Genomic DNA, 14234 nt, shown 5'->3' on the forward strand with positions numbered 1-14234 from the left:
TTGTCCTGCAAGCGCTCGCTGTGGTCCTGTGCCCGTTCTGAGCGCCGTGCCTCTGGGATGGAGCCCGCGTGTGTCCGGAGTGAAGCCATTGCTGCTTCTGTTCTCCTCTGCTGTCTGTAGATTCGCTGGGTACCGTGTTCTCCGCTGCCCTGGCACAGTGACCATTTCATCCTCGCCCCCACAAGGGCTGCGGGGCAGAGCTGCTGGGGACTGTGTGTGCCGCCATTGCAACCCAGTCATCTTACTTTCCGGATCCAGTTCAATGCTGTCAGTATTACCAGTTTTCTTCATACAAGCTACTTGCCAAATAACCTGCTAGAAATAAAAGGCAAATGTCTTCATAAGGCCTTGCCCCAAGGAGGAGAGGGTATTTTGACCTTACCAAACAGCATGTTGTCTTTTAATTACTGCATATGCCATATTGACATTTATTTGAAACCTTTGTTTTTTTTAAAAACTATTTAGAGCTAATAGTTTACAAATTGGTACATCTGGTGTTTCTTGAATGTAGTAGTGATGAGCCTCTCTGCTTGAAACGTTCTGAAATGATGTAACCCTAATACATCAGGTCGACCGCCCCAGTGGTTGTCCCCGAGTCTTTTGCTTTTGAGAAGGGAAATTCAAACCCCGCAAACCGTATCAGCACGGCGTTCAGGAACTGCACCAGCGAGCACACCAGGACGACCCAGAAGGAGTTTGCAAACTGCTCGCTGTGAGTCTTGAACGCAAAACTTCCCTCTTTGAAGTTGGCGATTTTCTCGGAAAGGCGATGGATCTTCACCTCCGAGGAGAAGAGGATCATGATGAGGCAGCCGCAGCAGCCTGGGAGGGAGGAGGGGAGAAGTCATTGTCCCCGCAGTCCCTGCCGCGAGGCCGCTGCACACAACCGAACCCCGTGTCATGGTGCTGTTATGGCTGCTGGAACTTAGCTTTAGCAGGGGTTATTTTTAGAATCCAAGCCAACAGCTACTGAAGCTTTTTAAATTGAATTTGGCTTAGGACCCGTAATGTTTAGTACGGCTGCTTTAGTGCCCTGATCCAGCAAAGTATCTGTGTTCTTTTTCAGCTTTAAGCTGCTCATTGTCCCATTAAACATAACTGAACTGTCCGCATGTTTAAAGAGAAACATGCGCTTAAGTCCTTTATTAAATTAGGATAGTAATTCATAATGCCTTCTAAAGTAATAGTAAACCTTTGCGTCAGCCGAGCCAGTGGCAGAGAACGGGTCTGCCTGCTCTGTACGTGGCAGAGGGGCAGGGGTGGCCCCTTGTCCCTGTTGGCGGTGGCTTTTCAGAGACCACCTTACAGCACGTTGTCAGTCTGTCCCTCTCTGCTTCTCAGTTCGTCCCTTGAGAAGCCGCGCTGGTGTGCGCGGGGCTCCCGCTTACGCGGCTGGAAACCTCCCATCCTGGTGAATGCCAGCAGCCGCAGCACTGGCTTCTAGCTATTTCCCCTCTCTGGTGCCATTCCCGTTCTCACTGTGTGCTGTGGCCCCAGCTCTGGGTCCTGGGACCTGTTTCTGGCAGAAGGGCTGGAGGTGCCATTGCTGCGCCCCAACCCATCCCACTGCCTGCGCTCACCTGTACCCGTCATCCCACCGCCTGCGCTCACACAGGTTTTTGGCTTTTTATCTCTTAACTGCAATTTGGAAATAACATGTTTTGATACAGCAAAATTATCTGCCTTCCTGCCTGACTCCCAACTAGCAAAATAAAGTCAATGCAGCCGCAGCCTTTAGCACAGCCTCCTACACCGATAACTCGGTCACGGCACGCAGCAGACACGCCGGGTGCTGTCCCGGTGCCGCAGCACCGTCACCGCGCAAAACCGGGACAGGAACTCACAGGAGATGAAGCTCCAGAGGTACAACCCGAGGGGGCCGTGCAGGGTCTCGTAAGGGCTGCCAAAGGCGTTGAACATGAAGAAACCTGCTCCCACCAGAGCAAAGACGATCAGGACCGTGCAGAAGAGAATGACACTGACATGGATACTCGCAGGGATGATTTTGAGCAAATCTGGAAAAACTGAAAACAAAACCAACCAAACATTATTATACACATTAGGCAAAGTTGTTTTAGAAGTCAGGCCATCTGTGATTTGTGCTGTGGGCAGAACAAACTCCCCACTCATGGGCACTGTGCAGGGCAGCGCTGGGTTTTGGGGTCATTTGTTCCTCAGACACTGGACCACGTGGATGTGAGGTGGAGGGTAACGTGCCCACCCTCTGCCAAACTGCTCTTTGTCCTTTCACTGTGCGCTGTGTAATATTAAGCTGGTAACTTTCACATCAGCTGCATTTGCTGCCACATGAGCTGTCCCAGTTGGGGCTGTGGCCGTGGGACACACAGCCCGATGTGCTGCTGCCAGGCATGGCGCTGGCCGCGGCTCTGCCCGCTGCCCATGGCTCTGCCCGCGGCTCTGCTGAGCTCCACCGTGGAACACCAGTCTGGCTACATGTGCAAAAATTTAGGAATACTTTAAGTATCTTTATGCAACTTTTTAGCCATTATTTCAAACTGTGACCCTGCTTAGCCAGGGCATGAGGGGATAGTCACTCAGACCTGGTAGGAGAGAACAATTTTTAATCATTGTGTTTGTTTGGCAACAACGGGTATTTTAGAAGGAGCCATCAAACGCGCTCAACTGCTCCTGATCCACAGGGGCGCAACTAAAGTGGGGATAATAATGCCTTGGTGCTGCCTCCTTGCAGCTGTAGTGTGTGGAGAGTAAAAAAGCCTCACACAAGTGACTCTACCTTGTAAAACATCTGCCCGCAAACAGGTCCGCAGCTTTCCATGTAGTAAACACCGAGGAGCAGGTAACGCGTCATCGAGTCCATTTATCTCCCTGACTAAATGGAAGGGAAATTAATGAAGCAAGTGTTTGCAAGCTATTCTTGATGCTGTGTTAAAGAAATCTCCCTGGCGCTGCTGGTGGCCGCTGGGAGCAGAGATGGGCACACGGTGCCCGCAAGGACAGCGGCCCAGGGACCCGCACGGGGGACAAGGGGACACGCGGAGCCCTGGGCCGGGAACACAGCTGCTCCAGGGCTTGGTGTGTGCAGGCGCTGGTGCAGCAAAACTGCCGGTTTGCCGAATTCACCCGTTTCCTGAACGGAAGAGTTCACCCGTGGGAAAGGTGACTTGTGCGGCTGCCCTTGTCCCATTGTGCCACTGATGCTGACATTCCTCATGTCATCATACTAAAAGACAAAGCATGTTGTAGAAACTAGGCCTTGTGTTTATTTGACTCCATATGACATATTTCATGGATTTCCAAGCATCAGAAGCAGTCGTACTGTCAGCGGGGTATAAGGTACAATTTTACTGTCACACCATTCAGGGCAGCCAAGGAAAAAGCTGAGGGGTCCCTCCCCCCCGGGAATTCTGCAGGGAACGGCACCGGTTCTGCACCGCTACCCCACCTGTGAGAGCTATGGAGCTGGGTAGTCAATAATACAGTGCTACACCGTTTATTTTAAGAAAGACATGTTACTGCATTGTATAGAGTCTTTCCCTTGGCACCTGCATTGATAGTGGTTTATGTTGTTATAATTTTATATGTGACATGTTAGGAACAATTAATTCCAGCAGCTATGTTGTGTTGAAAGGAAAACATTCCTTCACTGTAATGAATGAAACTGTGCTGTGTATGCATGCCAACGACCTTTAGAAAATGAGCGGCTGACCCGGCAGCCGATGGGAAGCAGCAGGAGCAAATGGAGCAGAAGGCTTTCCCGGCCCCGCTGCCGGAGCAGCTTCATTTACAATTAGAAGAGAGATGGGGGTCAGAGGGGAGCATTTAATGGAAACAAACACAGAACTAAATCATCTAGCCTGTTTTCAGTGCCTTTTCCAGACGTGCTGGAGTGCAGCTCGGTGCATTAACCTATGGATGTGTATGTTGTCCTCCCAGGGGGCTCCGAGAGCCTGGACGGGGTGGGAGGGGGCTGCCGCAGCCCCGGGCGATGGGAACCGCTGCTGGTGTTACTTGGGCTCTGAAGTGAATGGTTCTAGCAGAATCAGATTTTGCTAAGCGCCCAACCGCTTTTGGGTAGGAAAGCTGGGTTGCAGGCGGTTCCTGAGAGCGCGGATAGAAAGCGTATGGCCACAGGGAGAGCAAACCCCTCTGACCCTGGAGTACCTGGGGCTGGAAATGCTCTGCAGTACTCGCACCACCCAGAGCACACCTGTATGTAGCACTGCAAGATATTGAAAAAAGAGGTGATGATTGATGTTGTTAAATTGTCACAAACAAGCTGCGCGCTTGTATGATCTCTCAGAACTGCAATGTTCTTTCCAAACCACTGCTACAGTCACACTAGCAGTATAATTTAAAGTATTTCAGCCATAACCAGGTGCCGTGTACAGGTGGGGGCCCCAGCACAAGGTACGCGCATGAAATGGCTTAGGAGTATCAAAGTGAGGAATATGTGAACTGCAGAAATGGGAGCTGTGGTTCATGAAGCGTCGGCTCCAGCAGATAAATAATTCCGTGGGATCTAGTGGATCCCTCTGGAAAGCACCCCCGCCTGTAACCGGCCGGTGGGATATCTTCACACTGTGATGGCAAACAGAGCAGTCCAGGGGAGAACTTCAGCTGTACAGATAGACCAGTGATGGAATTCAGTTAGATGGTATATTACATTAATTTGGTCTACTACTTTGGAAAAATATTATATAGCAAATAATTTCTGATACCTGGCCTGGTACCCTTACCTTGCCTTCAAGGACTCATGCAAGCACTTTCCCAGTCCCGTTTTAGCAGAATGATTCTGAACTGGGTTTTGTAACAGCTTCAGTTGGCATCTTATACATACAATAATTGGCTGTTTGTTATTGGCTGTTTAACGTGCTGCTATATACAAACTGTGTGTTCCCTTGATCATCTTATTGATCTTCTTATCCCTGAATATATAAATAGGTTATGAATATTACATGTAAAGCAAAACCATTGCTAACAGCCTTTGACAAAATCCTCTGTGTCAGATAGAAACCCTGCAGATGGGGCGGCACCAGCCGTCCTTCCCGTTACCGCAGCACATGGCTCGCTTTTGGCTGCTTTGTTGCTCACCAGCAGCTAAAAGCCTCTGTGCCCCAGCTCTTCCAGGAGCTCTCTGCCAGTGCAGTTCATCCTTTGGTGGCGCACAGAGGACATGCCGCTCACACGTGCACACAGAGGAACATGATGCAGATTAGTTGAAAAACAAAAGTATTCGTTTTTTAAAGTAATAGTACAGACAGTTTGAAATGTAGACATCTGTAACTGAAATATAGATTGTTGAAAACGTTAATGTGGCTTTACTTGGATTAGAAAATAAGTTATTTGAACCCGAAGATCAGAACACTGCAAGGGCAGCGTTTGCTTCAGCAGGTTCCGTGCTCGCTGGGCTGTGTCGGAGCGAGGGGACCTGGCAGCCGTCCCCGGGCTCCCCGGCCATTGTCTGGGTGCTGTTAAACAATGCGAACGCTGCTGCTACTCACATGAGAACTGGAGAGGTCTCCCCCCGAGCCCGCACTGCCTCACGCGCTCGCCCGAGAGCAGCCCGTACTGGATCTTGCCGATGAACTTGTCCAGCTCCTGGCCGGTGGCGTTGACCAGCAGAGCTCCCGTCTGGCACAGGATGGTCCCCGTCACCCAGAGCTGCGTCCCCACGGCCGCCGCCGTCCCCAGCGCGCAGGCGAAGCTCAGCACCCCCGCGACGCAGAAGATGATTTTCTTCTGCTGGGCTGGCATGGTGGTGAGCAGAGCGCCCAGGGCAGCGCTCAGCGGGGCAGCCGCACCGGCTCCATGGCGCAGAGCCCCCGCTCAGGGATCCCCCTGGGGCCCCACTGGCCACCCCCGCCAGGAACAGCCTCCTGGGAGATGCGCCCACAGGCTTTTGTTCGCAGCTCCTCCTGCGCCGCGCTGGCTCGCACACGGCTGTGTTCAAACCAGCTGGAGACAGAGCCCTTTGCAGCATCCAGTGCTGCTCTGTCACTCGATAGCGAGGTTTAGGATGACAGACGGAACCTCTGTAACGCGATGAGCGCTCTGCTCGGCTGCCCTGGCTGAGGGGGGGTCAGAGACAGGCCTGGCTGCACGGCCGATTATCTGCTCCCCAAAAAGGATGTTTTCAGAGGGTTTTGTTTTTACCTGGGTTTTCCTCTAGAGCTGGCAAGGCTGGGCTGCTCTGCTTGTGTGTCGTAGTGTGCGTGTGTTGTCGTGTGGGGTTTGCGGTGTGTTTTGTGGTGGTGTTGTTCCTGGTGCGATGGTCCGGGTACCACACAGTGCCCCCGCTGAGGCAGGAGCCCTCTCTGCAGTGCCTGGTTGCATTTGAGCACTTGCTTTTTCCTGGCAAGGGCAGCGTGTGTGTTATACATTGCGTGTGTGTTATACATTGCGTGTGTGTTATACATTGCGTGTGTGTTATACATTGCGTGTGTGTTATACATTGCGTGTGTGTTATACATTGCGTGTGTGTTATACATTGCGTGTGTGTTATACATTGCGTGTGTGTTATACATTGCGTGTGTGTTATACATTGCGTGTGTTGGCTGCAGTGTGTAGGGTGCTCAGACAAACCGTTCAGGTTTCAAGTGGACACAAATATATTTTCTCTTCTTTACAAAACACCCTGTCTTCAGTGAACATGGAGTCTGGGGTTTTTTCCTGACCAGATCAATTTAGAAAGTGGTTTGTTAACTAGGTGCAAATCCATTGCAGAAATACTCTTCAGGTGGCTTAAGAGTATATCAGTCAAGCTTAAAGACTAAGTCTGGTTTAACTATGTAGGTTTTAAGACAAACTTAGAATTGAAATGAAGCAAGGCTGTGTACAGACAAGATTTTTCTAAGCTAAGGTTTAAACAAAGCTGTGGCTTGTGCTGTGATCATACGTAACCAAAAGATGGCACACTGCTGATCACCGGATCCGTTACCGCTGGGCGCGCACTGTGCACCGTGCCGAGTACACGCAGCTTTGGGAAATGCTTATATTTGAAGATGGTTCTGAACACTTTACTTGAGTGCATCTATTGTTCCCTGAAGAGGGACTGTAACATTTTAGTATGATTATCTCCAGCACAATAGCAGTGAAAGGAACAGACTTGAACATATGCATATAAAAGTGACCATGTCTTAGGAAGAATTTGATGCAGGAAAAGAAATTGCACTTACCTGTTTTGGTGGCTACTTTTTCAAGAGTCAGCTTTCTGACAGTCTTTCATTTGGGGCACTATTTTATGCCATGGAAACTTCTGTAGCTTTCTGAAGGAGCTAAGGTGTTCTGGGATCCCTGGGCAGGGGGCGGTGGCACAGGAGCCGCTGGCACCGCTCTGCCGCGGCTCAGCCGTGCCTGCGGTGGCACAGGAGCCGCTGGCACCGGCTCTGCCGCGGCTCAGCCATGCCTGCGGTGGCACAGGAGCCGCTGGCACCGGCTCTGCCGCGGCTCAGCCATGCCTGCGGTGGCACAGGAGCCGCTGGCACCGGCTCTGCCGCGGCTCAGCCATGCCTGCGGTGGCACAGGAGCCGCTGGCACCGGCTCTGCTGTGGCTCAGCCATGCCTGCGGTGGCACAGGAGCTGCTGGCACCGGCTCTGCCACGGCTCAGCCATGCCTGCGGTGGCACAGGAGCCGCTGGCACCGGCTCTGCCGCAGCTCGGCCGTGCCCGGGGTGGCACAGGGATGTAGCACAAGGAGAGGATCTGGCACAAGTAACAGGTAGGAAGGGGCTGCCCGGCTGCTGCCCCCGCTCCTCGTCACCGCCCCCGGGGCTGCCCGGCTGCTGCCCCCGCTGCGGTGCGGTGCGGTGCGGGGGGAGCGCGGGGGCCGTGCCCGCGGCGGGGGGGCTCGGGCGGCACCTGCCGCGGGCAGAGCGGGTGTGCCGGGCCGCCCCGCCCCCGCGGCAGCAGCCCGCCCCCGGCAGAGCGGGGCTGAGGCTGGGCCGGGGGCTGCTCCCCGCCGCTCGGAGCCCGTCCAGCGCCCGCCGCGCCGGCGAACATGAGCGACCGTGGCCGCCTTCGGGCTCCTCAGCCGTGAGCACAGACCGCTCCAGCGTCTGCCCGCAGGACCCGCGCCGGGAGGTGAGACCGGCAGCGGCACCGGGGCCCGGCCGCCCGCCCCCCGCCCCCGGCGGCCGCCGCCCTCGTGTCCGGCCCGGCACCTCCCCCGAAACTTTAGAGCGGCGCCGGGCGGTCGCGGAGCCGCCCGCTAAGTGGCGTTTTCTGCGGCGAGGCGGGGGCGGGTCCGCTCGGCACCCGGGCTGGCCCTGTGGGGCCGCCGGCTGTCGGGGGTACACCAGGCTGTGCGGGGGTACCCCTGCCTGTGCGGTACACCAGGCTGTGCGGGGGTACCCCTGGCTGTGCGGTACACCAGGCTGGGGGGGGGTACCCCTGCCTGTGCGGTACACCAGGCTGGGGGGGGGTACCCCTGCCTGTGCGGTACACCAGGCTGTGCGGGGGTACCCCTGGCTGTGCAGGTACACCAGGCTGTGGGGGGGTACCCCTGCCTGTGCAGGTACACCAGGCTGTGGGGGGGTACCCCTGGCTGTGCGGTACACCAGGCTGTGCGGGGGTACCCCTGCCTGTGCGGTACACCAGGCTGTGCGGAGCACTGGCTGCCCAGAAGGTGAGAGGTGGGGCGAGCGTGGGCCTGCTGAGCTGCCCACCTGTGTTCTGCCATGACCGCAGGGACCCGTGTGTGGGGGAATGGAAGGTTTTTGGGGTCGGGAGATGTATCTGAAATTGCAGGGGCGAGGTGAGCGGGGCTGTAGCTCGTACTCTTGTGCCAGGCTGCGAGTGTCCTGCTCGGTTCCGCAGCCGAGCCCACGGGACTCGCTGTGGGTCGATGCCGGGCTCAGGCAGGTGCTGTGACACGGCTGGCACGTCCAGCAAAGCCACAGGGCTGGTCGTAGGCTCTCCTGGGAAGGCCTCCTGCTCTCGCTTCTGGGCCACGGGTGCTCCAGAGGTGGGTGGCAGGAGCCTCTGGATGGGTTTTGTGACTGGGATGTCCCCAGCAATGTTAGCGGTGTCTCCAGCCATGCGTGCGGGGGTTGTGACTTGTGCACAAAGCTGTGTGCACCAGATACCAGACGAAGCACCTGAGAGGTGTGTATGTCCTCTCCTGTTCTGCTGTTCCTGGCTGTCTCTGTCCTGGTGAATTTGTCACTCGCAGGCTGGAGTCCCCCCTGCGCTGGCGGGATCGCAGAGTCCCAGCACGGCGGAGGTGGCAGGGACCTCGCAGACCACGTCACCCCCTCAGGCGGGGTCAGCTCCAGCAGGTTCCCCAGCACCGTGTCCAGCGGGACGTTTCACCTCTCGCCGTGGCTGGGCAGCTGTTTCGGTGGGGCCGCCCGCGGTGGCAGAGCGCTGTGCCGTGTGCCGGCGTCCCGCTGCGGAGCCCGTGGTCCGAGGACACGATGCAGAACGGTATCCGCATCCCTCCTGCTGCCGAGGGCGTGAGTCGGGAAGTTGGAGTCCATCTGACTCCCAGCGTTCTGCGGGTTTTCCCTCCCGGGGACGGATCTGCTGTGGGAACGTCGGCGTTTGTCCCCGTGGGGGCCGCTGGGCTGCCTTGTGTGCTCCGGTAGCTTCACAGCTGCTCCAGCAGCTGCACGGCTGCTAGTTCTGCTCTTTCTGTGCTCCTCAGGATGCATCTGTTTCTCTGCTCCTGTTTCTCCCCATTTCTCGTGCCCCCAGGCGGGCCCGCAGCACGGCCAGGATACACACAGGGGCTCAGAGCAGCATTTCCCCAGACAAGGGCTTTGCTAAACTGCTGCTTTGCAATCCGGAGCTGCACTGGGGGAGCTTCCCATCGAGTAATCCAGCAGTCTCAAACATGCACGTCTCTAAGATGAACCAGGTTCCATGCGTTTAGATGGTCACGAAGCGTTCTGCTGGGCAGGTGCTCCGGGTGGAACGGCTGTTCTGCAGCCTGGCACTGCAAATCCTCATCAGGAGTCCCTAACATTTTACAATTTTGGGGTTTTTTTTGTGCAGTGTAGTTGATATGTCACCTACGGATAATGTCAAACTCTTGGAGTTTCCTTGGAAGGCGTTTGGGGAAGATGGAATAGCCAGCTTTAACATTACCCTGTTGAAGCACAATTTTAAAGTGGAAAATATTAGTGAATCTGTCATAGCTGCTTAATGTTCTAAAAACTTTAATGTAAAATGGCTTGTTCTTTGAATGCACATGGGTTTTCTTCATGACTGTGTTCTCAGCGATTGATGGTCATAATTCAAGATGCTCTGTTGCACCAAAACACTGCATGATAACCGTCCATCGGTGTTTTAGTGACTTTGCATTTACAAGCAGAAAACAGTGTTTTGTACACAAATGTCCATCACAGGGTACCCGCCTCCTGCCAGCACTGTAAAGCCAGTGCCCTCTGCAGGACGCTGGCTCGCTGTGGGCCCCACACGCAGCGCCTCCCACGCCTCGCGGGGGCTCAGGTTTTGTCCCAGAGAACCATTGCTGAATCCTCCTGGTGTGAAGGTCTCACAGCCAGCGCAAATGTGTTATTAGTACCACAATTAATATGGTGAGGATGATGCTGCCTTGTGAGTATGACCACACACACGGTGGGTGATACAAAGGACCTTTGATTTCTAATGCTGCTTCACTGATTTGTGTAGTTTCTCAGTAGATTCAGCTGGGTATGAGGATTTGAAATGCTGTGGCATAAAGCAGTGCACTCATTTGAGATGGTATTGCATAGAAAACTACTGACCTTATTCAGCCACAGGTATTTTCCATGTGACGTTTCTTTGACTCAGAACATCTGTAGCGCACAGCTCCAGAATGGTCGTCAGTGTGGTGGTTATTGTGGAGCATCTTCAAAGAAATAAGCCCAGTCAACAGTTTGTGCTGGTACCGCAGTTTGAAATGAGAGTCAAGCTGCGTTGCGCTCGTCCAGCCGTGGCACACCTGCAGTTCCTCCCAGCCCTCGGGAAGGTGGCTCTGCGGCTGGAGTCGGCGTGTGCAGCAGTGGAGTCCTCAGGAGAGCGAGCCAGAGGGTGCGATAGCAGCTTCTCCTCTGTGAGGTCACCTGTCACCTTCCTGTGGCCAAAAGCCACTTGACTCTCACTTCACTTTTTGTCTGCCTGTGTTTGATTATCTGCCACAGCCTTTCACAGGTACAGCTAAGGAAGGGAACTGAGAAAGGACTTTTGGTTTGGTTTAGAATGGTTGGTTAGACTTTCACTCGTGAGTCTCCTGTGTTGAAATGCAGCCAAGCAGTGGGGGGACACCCGGTGACCGGACCTTCCCGCAGCATCTCCCGGCCAGCGCAACAGGACGTGGAGGAGAAGGAGCACACTTGATTTCTGGGGGTGATGCTGCTTCCTGAGATCACCAGCAGAACCCTGAAACCTCATGGATATTTGTGCACTCAAATTGCTTTTAAAGCTTAGGTCTCTGAACTCGTGTTTAGGTCTTGCTTCTCGTGCTGTCTTTGAAGTCCAGCTGAATTCTTATGATGCCAAGAGATGTTTTTCATTTTGGAGTGAAAAAGTCCTGGTTTTGAACTTGGTTCTCACGAACAGGGCTTGTTACTAATGCAGAGAGTTAGTATTTGTCTTTCTGAGATCATTGTGCTGGAAATGACACAAGCAAACAAACAAGGACAGCCCCGCTGTGTCTGTGGGAAAGGAGCTCTGCTGGTGCTTCCTGCTCAGTCAGCCACGGTTTGAACAGTGCGGTACCGCCTGAGGGCCCGAATCTGGCTGCGCTGGGATGCGCGAGGGGCACGAGAGGCAAGATGGCGAGAATAAAACGCATTCAAACCGCTCAGCACGGGCCGCTGCCGTGGAGCAAACCCGGCGCTGGACTGCCGCCTTTTCCAGTTTGCGGCTCTGGAATGGTCTGTGCGCTGGCAGCACAATCCCCGCTGCCCGTGGTCTGCTGTTGGGGTGAAATTACTGCAGCCGTCGGGGCAGTTTGTACTGCAGGGACTTGATGCAGCTTTCAGACACGTTTGTTATTTTCAGTCCAAAGCAAAACCAAGCGTGTAACGTTTGGACACTTTGGGTTCCCGAGCTGCTGCAGGGCCCGTGTGTGGGAGCGGCTCTGGGGATGCCAGCCTGCCCAGCCAAAGCCTGCGGCAGGGGGGTCACACTTACCTGCACTCACATCAACCTTTGGTAGTTGCTGCACGTTCCCGAGAACCAAATTCACTGGTTTGAGGCACTTAAAAGATTTTTCCCCTCTTCCCTCCACCCTGTGTCATTCAGTATCTCTTGCCCGGTGCAGCGTGTTGACAGAAAGCTTCCCCGTGCGACGTGTGCGCATGTCCACCAGCCCTCCTTGTGTGCTCTTGGGTTTGGTGGTTTTGAGGAGGACGGTCAGGATGAATTTGAAGCAGGAACGTCCTTGTTGACTCTGAAGAAAGGAAGAAATGATTCTCTTTCTCAGGGGCTGTGCTTGACTCGAGCCCTTTCTTGTGGAAGTGTAGCTCCCACTGACCTCGGGAAGAGGAGAAAGGTCACATCTGCTTCGTTTACAGGTTGGTCTTATGCATACGTGTTCGGAGATGGCAGTGTGGGCAGGAGCTGAGGGTGCTCAGTAACACACGAGAAAAATGTACTCCCAAAATGTGGGCGGTCAGTGGAAGCAGATTAGATGAGCACTCCATGATATGACCATACCATATCTCATTGCTGTTCTGTACATACGGCTTTTCTAAAGATGTGTACAGATGTCTGTGTTAAGTCAGAAATAAGTTGAGCTTTTGGGGAGTTTTTTGACCTTGGTTACACCTTTAGAGGTTGAGGGGGTTGGTTTTGTTTGGTTTTTAATGTGTCAGTGGGGTGCAAGTGATGGTCTGGAAACAGACGGAGGTTTGGAAGAATTAACGTGAGGAAAGTGTAACTCGTGTGGTTAGGCGCGTTAGAGGCTCCGTCTGATGCGCTTTTCCTGTTTGTCTTGCTCATAGAGCACATCGCCCTTTTCAATGTTTGTGAAGCAGCATCACGATAAAGGGAAATTTTGATTTGAGTCCCAGCAGTGCGAAAACTTGAGATGTCCCTCTTTGGCTTCCAGGTTGTATTTCATTTGAAAACACCATGAATGAAGCAAACGTGTGTGTCTGTCGGTACCAAGGGGCAAAGCCCAGCTTTGGCGTTGATCCGCAGGCCTGGCTGCCGCGGGCGCTCTGCTCGGAACAGCCCTGGCTGCGTGGGTGACGTGTTGTTCTCACGATGCCGCGGTGACGCGGCCCGTGGGCCGCGGGGGCTCCGGGAAGCACAGGCCGGGGCTGTGAACGAGCTCCCTGGCAGGCTGGGATGGAAGCAGAAGCTAGTTAGTTCTGCTTCTAGAACAGCGTGAGCAGAATGCTTACAAAGTAAGAGATTTCTTAGGAGACATCACTTTACTCTCTACTCATTACCCAACATGTAAGCTCAGTGGCATTTGGAGCATTGGGGACCTTTGTAATCAATTCGCAGTTTAAATTCTAGATAATTTGAAAATGAAAAAACCTTCTATTCAGAGTAAGAAATTGCAGGCTGACTCCGATGGGCTGCGCTAGCTGATCTGGGCTGTTTGAGGTGGCGTACTGCTGGCCAAATAAAGGGTTGTCACCGGCACCGGAGTCCCTGAGCGGCACGGCGCGGCTCTGCCCCACAGCATTGCCGCAGCCGCGCAGCACAGGGCCGCTCTGCCCCGCGGCACGGCGCGGCTCTGCCCCGCGGCGCGGCTCTGCCCCGCAGCATTGCCGCAGCCGCGCAGCCCATAGGCAGCTCCCACCCGCTGCTGCTCCGCTCAGGCGGCTGTTATCCTAGAAACAGGGTCCCCAGCAGGCGTCACACAGCGCTCTGCAGACAGACGTTTCACTTTCCAAAGCGTCTCTTGGTCCGCTCCCAGCACCAACCCAGGGTGCTCGCTGGGTTGTTTCTGCCTCACACCAAAATCCACGCAAAGCAGAGATGTTTGCCCTGCTTATTATCATATTTAGTGTCATTTACACAAACAAGAGGAGTTACCTGTTGTATTCACGTTGGTCCTGGAAGTTCTTTATCTTAAATTTTAGCTTTTATATGAAACAGTGTCATTGCAGATGATAGTGCGTGTCTCACACATTCCCTTTCAATAAGCAATCCACAGTGATTAAACAAAACACTTCAGAAATAACCCAGCGAGGTACTGGGGAAAACCCATTGTTCTAGAGCAGGTCTGGGCTTTGTGAAGAGCCAGGGAACCGTCACAGCAGACGCGGTTTTTCTTTGTTCTCTGTGCAGGGAAGTGAGGAACCTGAGGT

General features: G+C 54.1%; 1 protein-coding gene across 1 annotated transcript; it reads right to left on the bottom strand.

The window, feature by feature from the left end:
- Positions 1-556: 556 nt before the first annotated feature.
- On the bottom strand, positions 557-5736 carry CLRN1 (clarin 1; the record flags this gene model as incomplete). The annotated part of the gene is made up of 3 exons (XM_082056112.1): positions 557-822; positions 1845-2024; positions 5484-5736. The coding sequence occupies 3 exons, from the start codon at positions 5734-5736 to the stop codon at positions 557-559; spliced, it is 699 nt and encodes a 232-aa protein (XP_081912238.1).
- Between the last annotated feature and the right edge of the window lie 8498 nt (positions 5737-14234).

Source organism: Streptopelia decaocto, assembly GCF_964273445.1.
Source record: "Streptopelia decaocto genome assembly, chromosome: 6".
NCBI classification, from domain to species: domain Eukaryota; kingdom Metazoa; phylum Chordata; class Aves; order Columbiformes; family Columbidae; genus Streptopelia; species Streptopelia decaocto.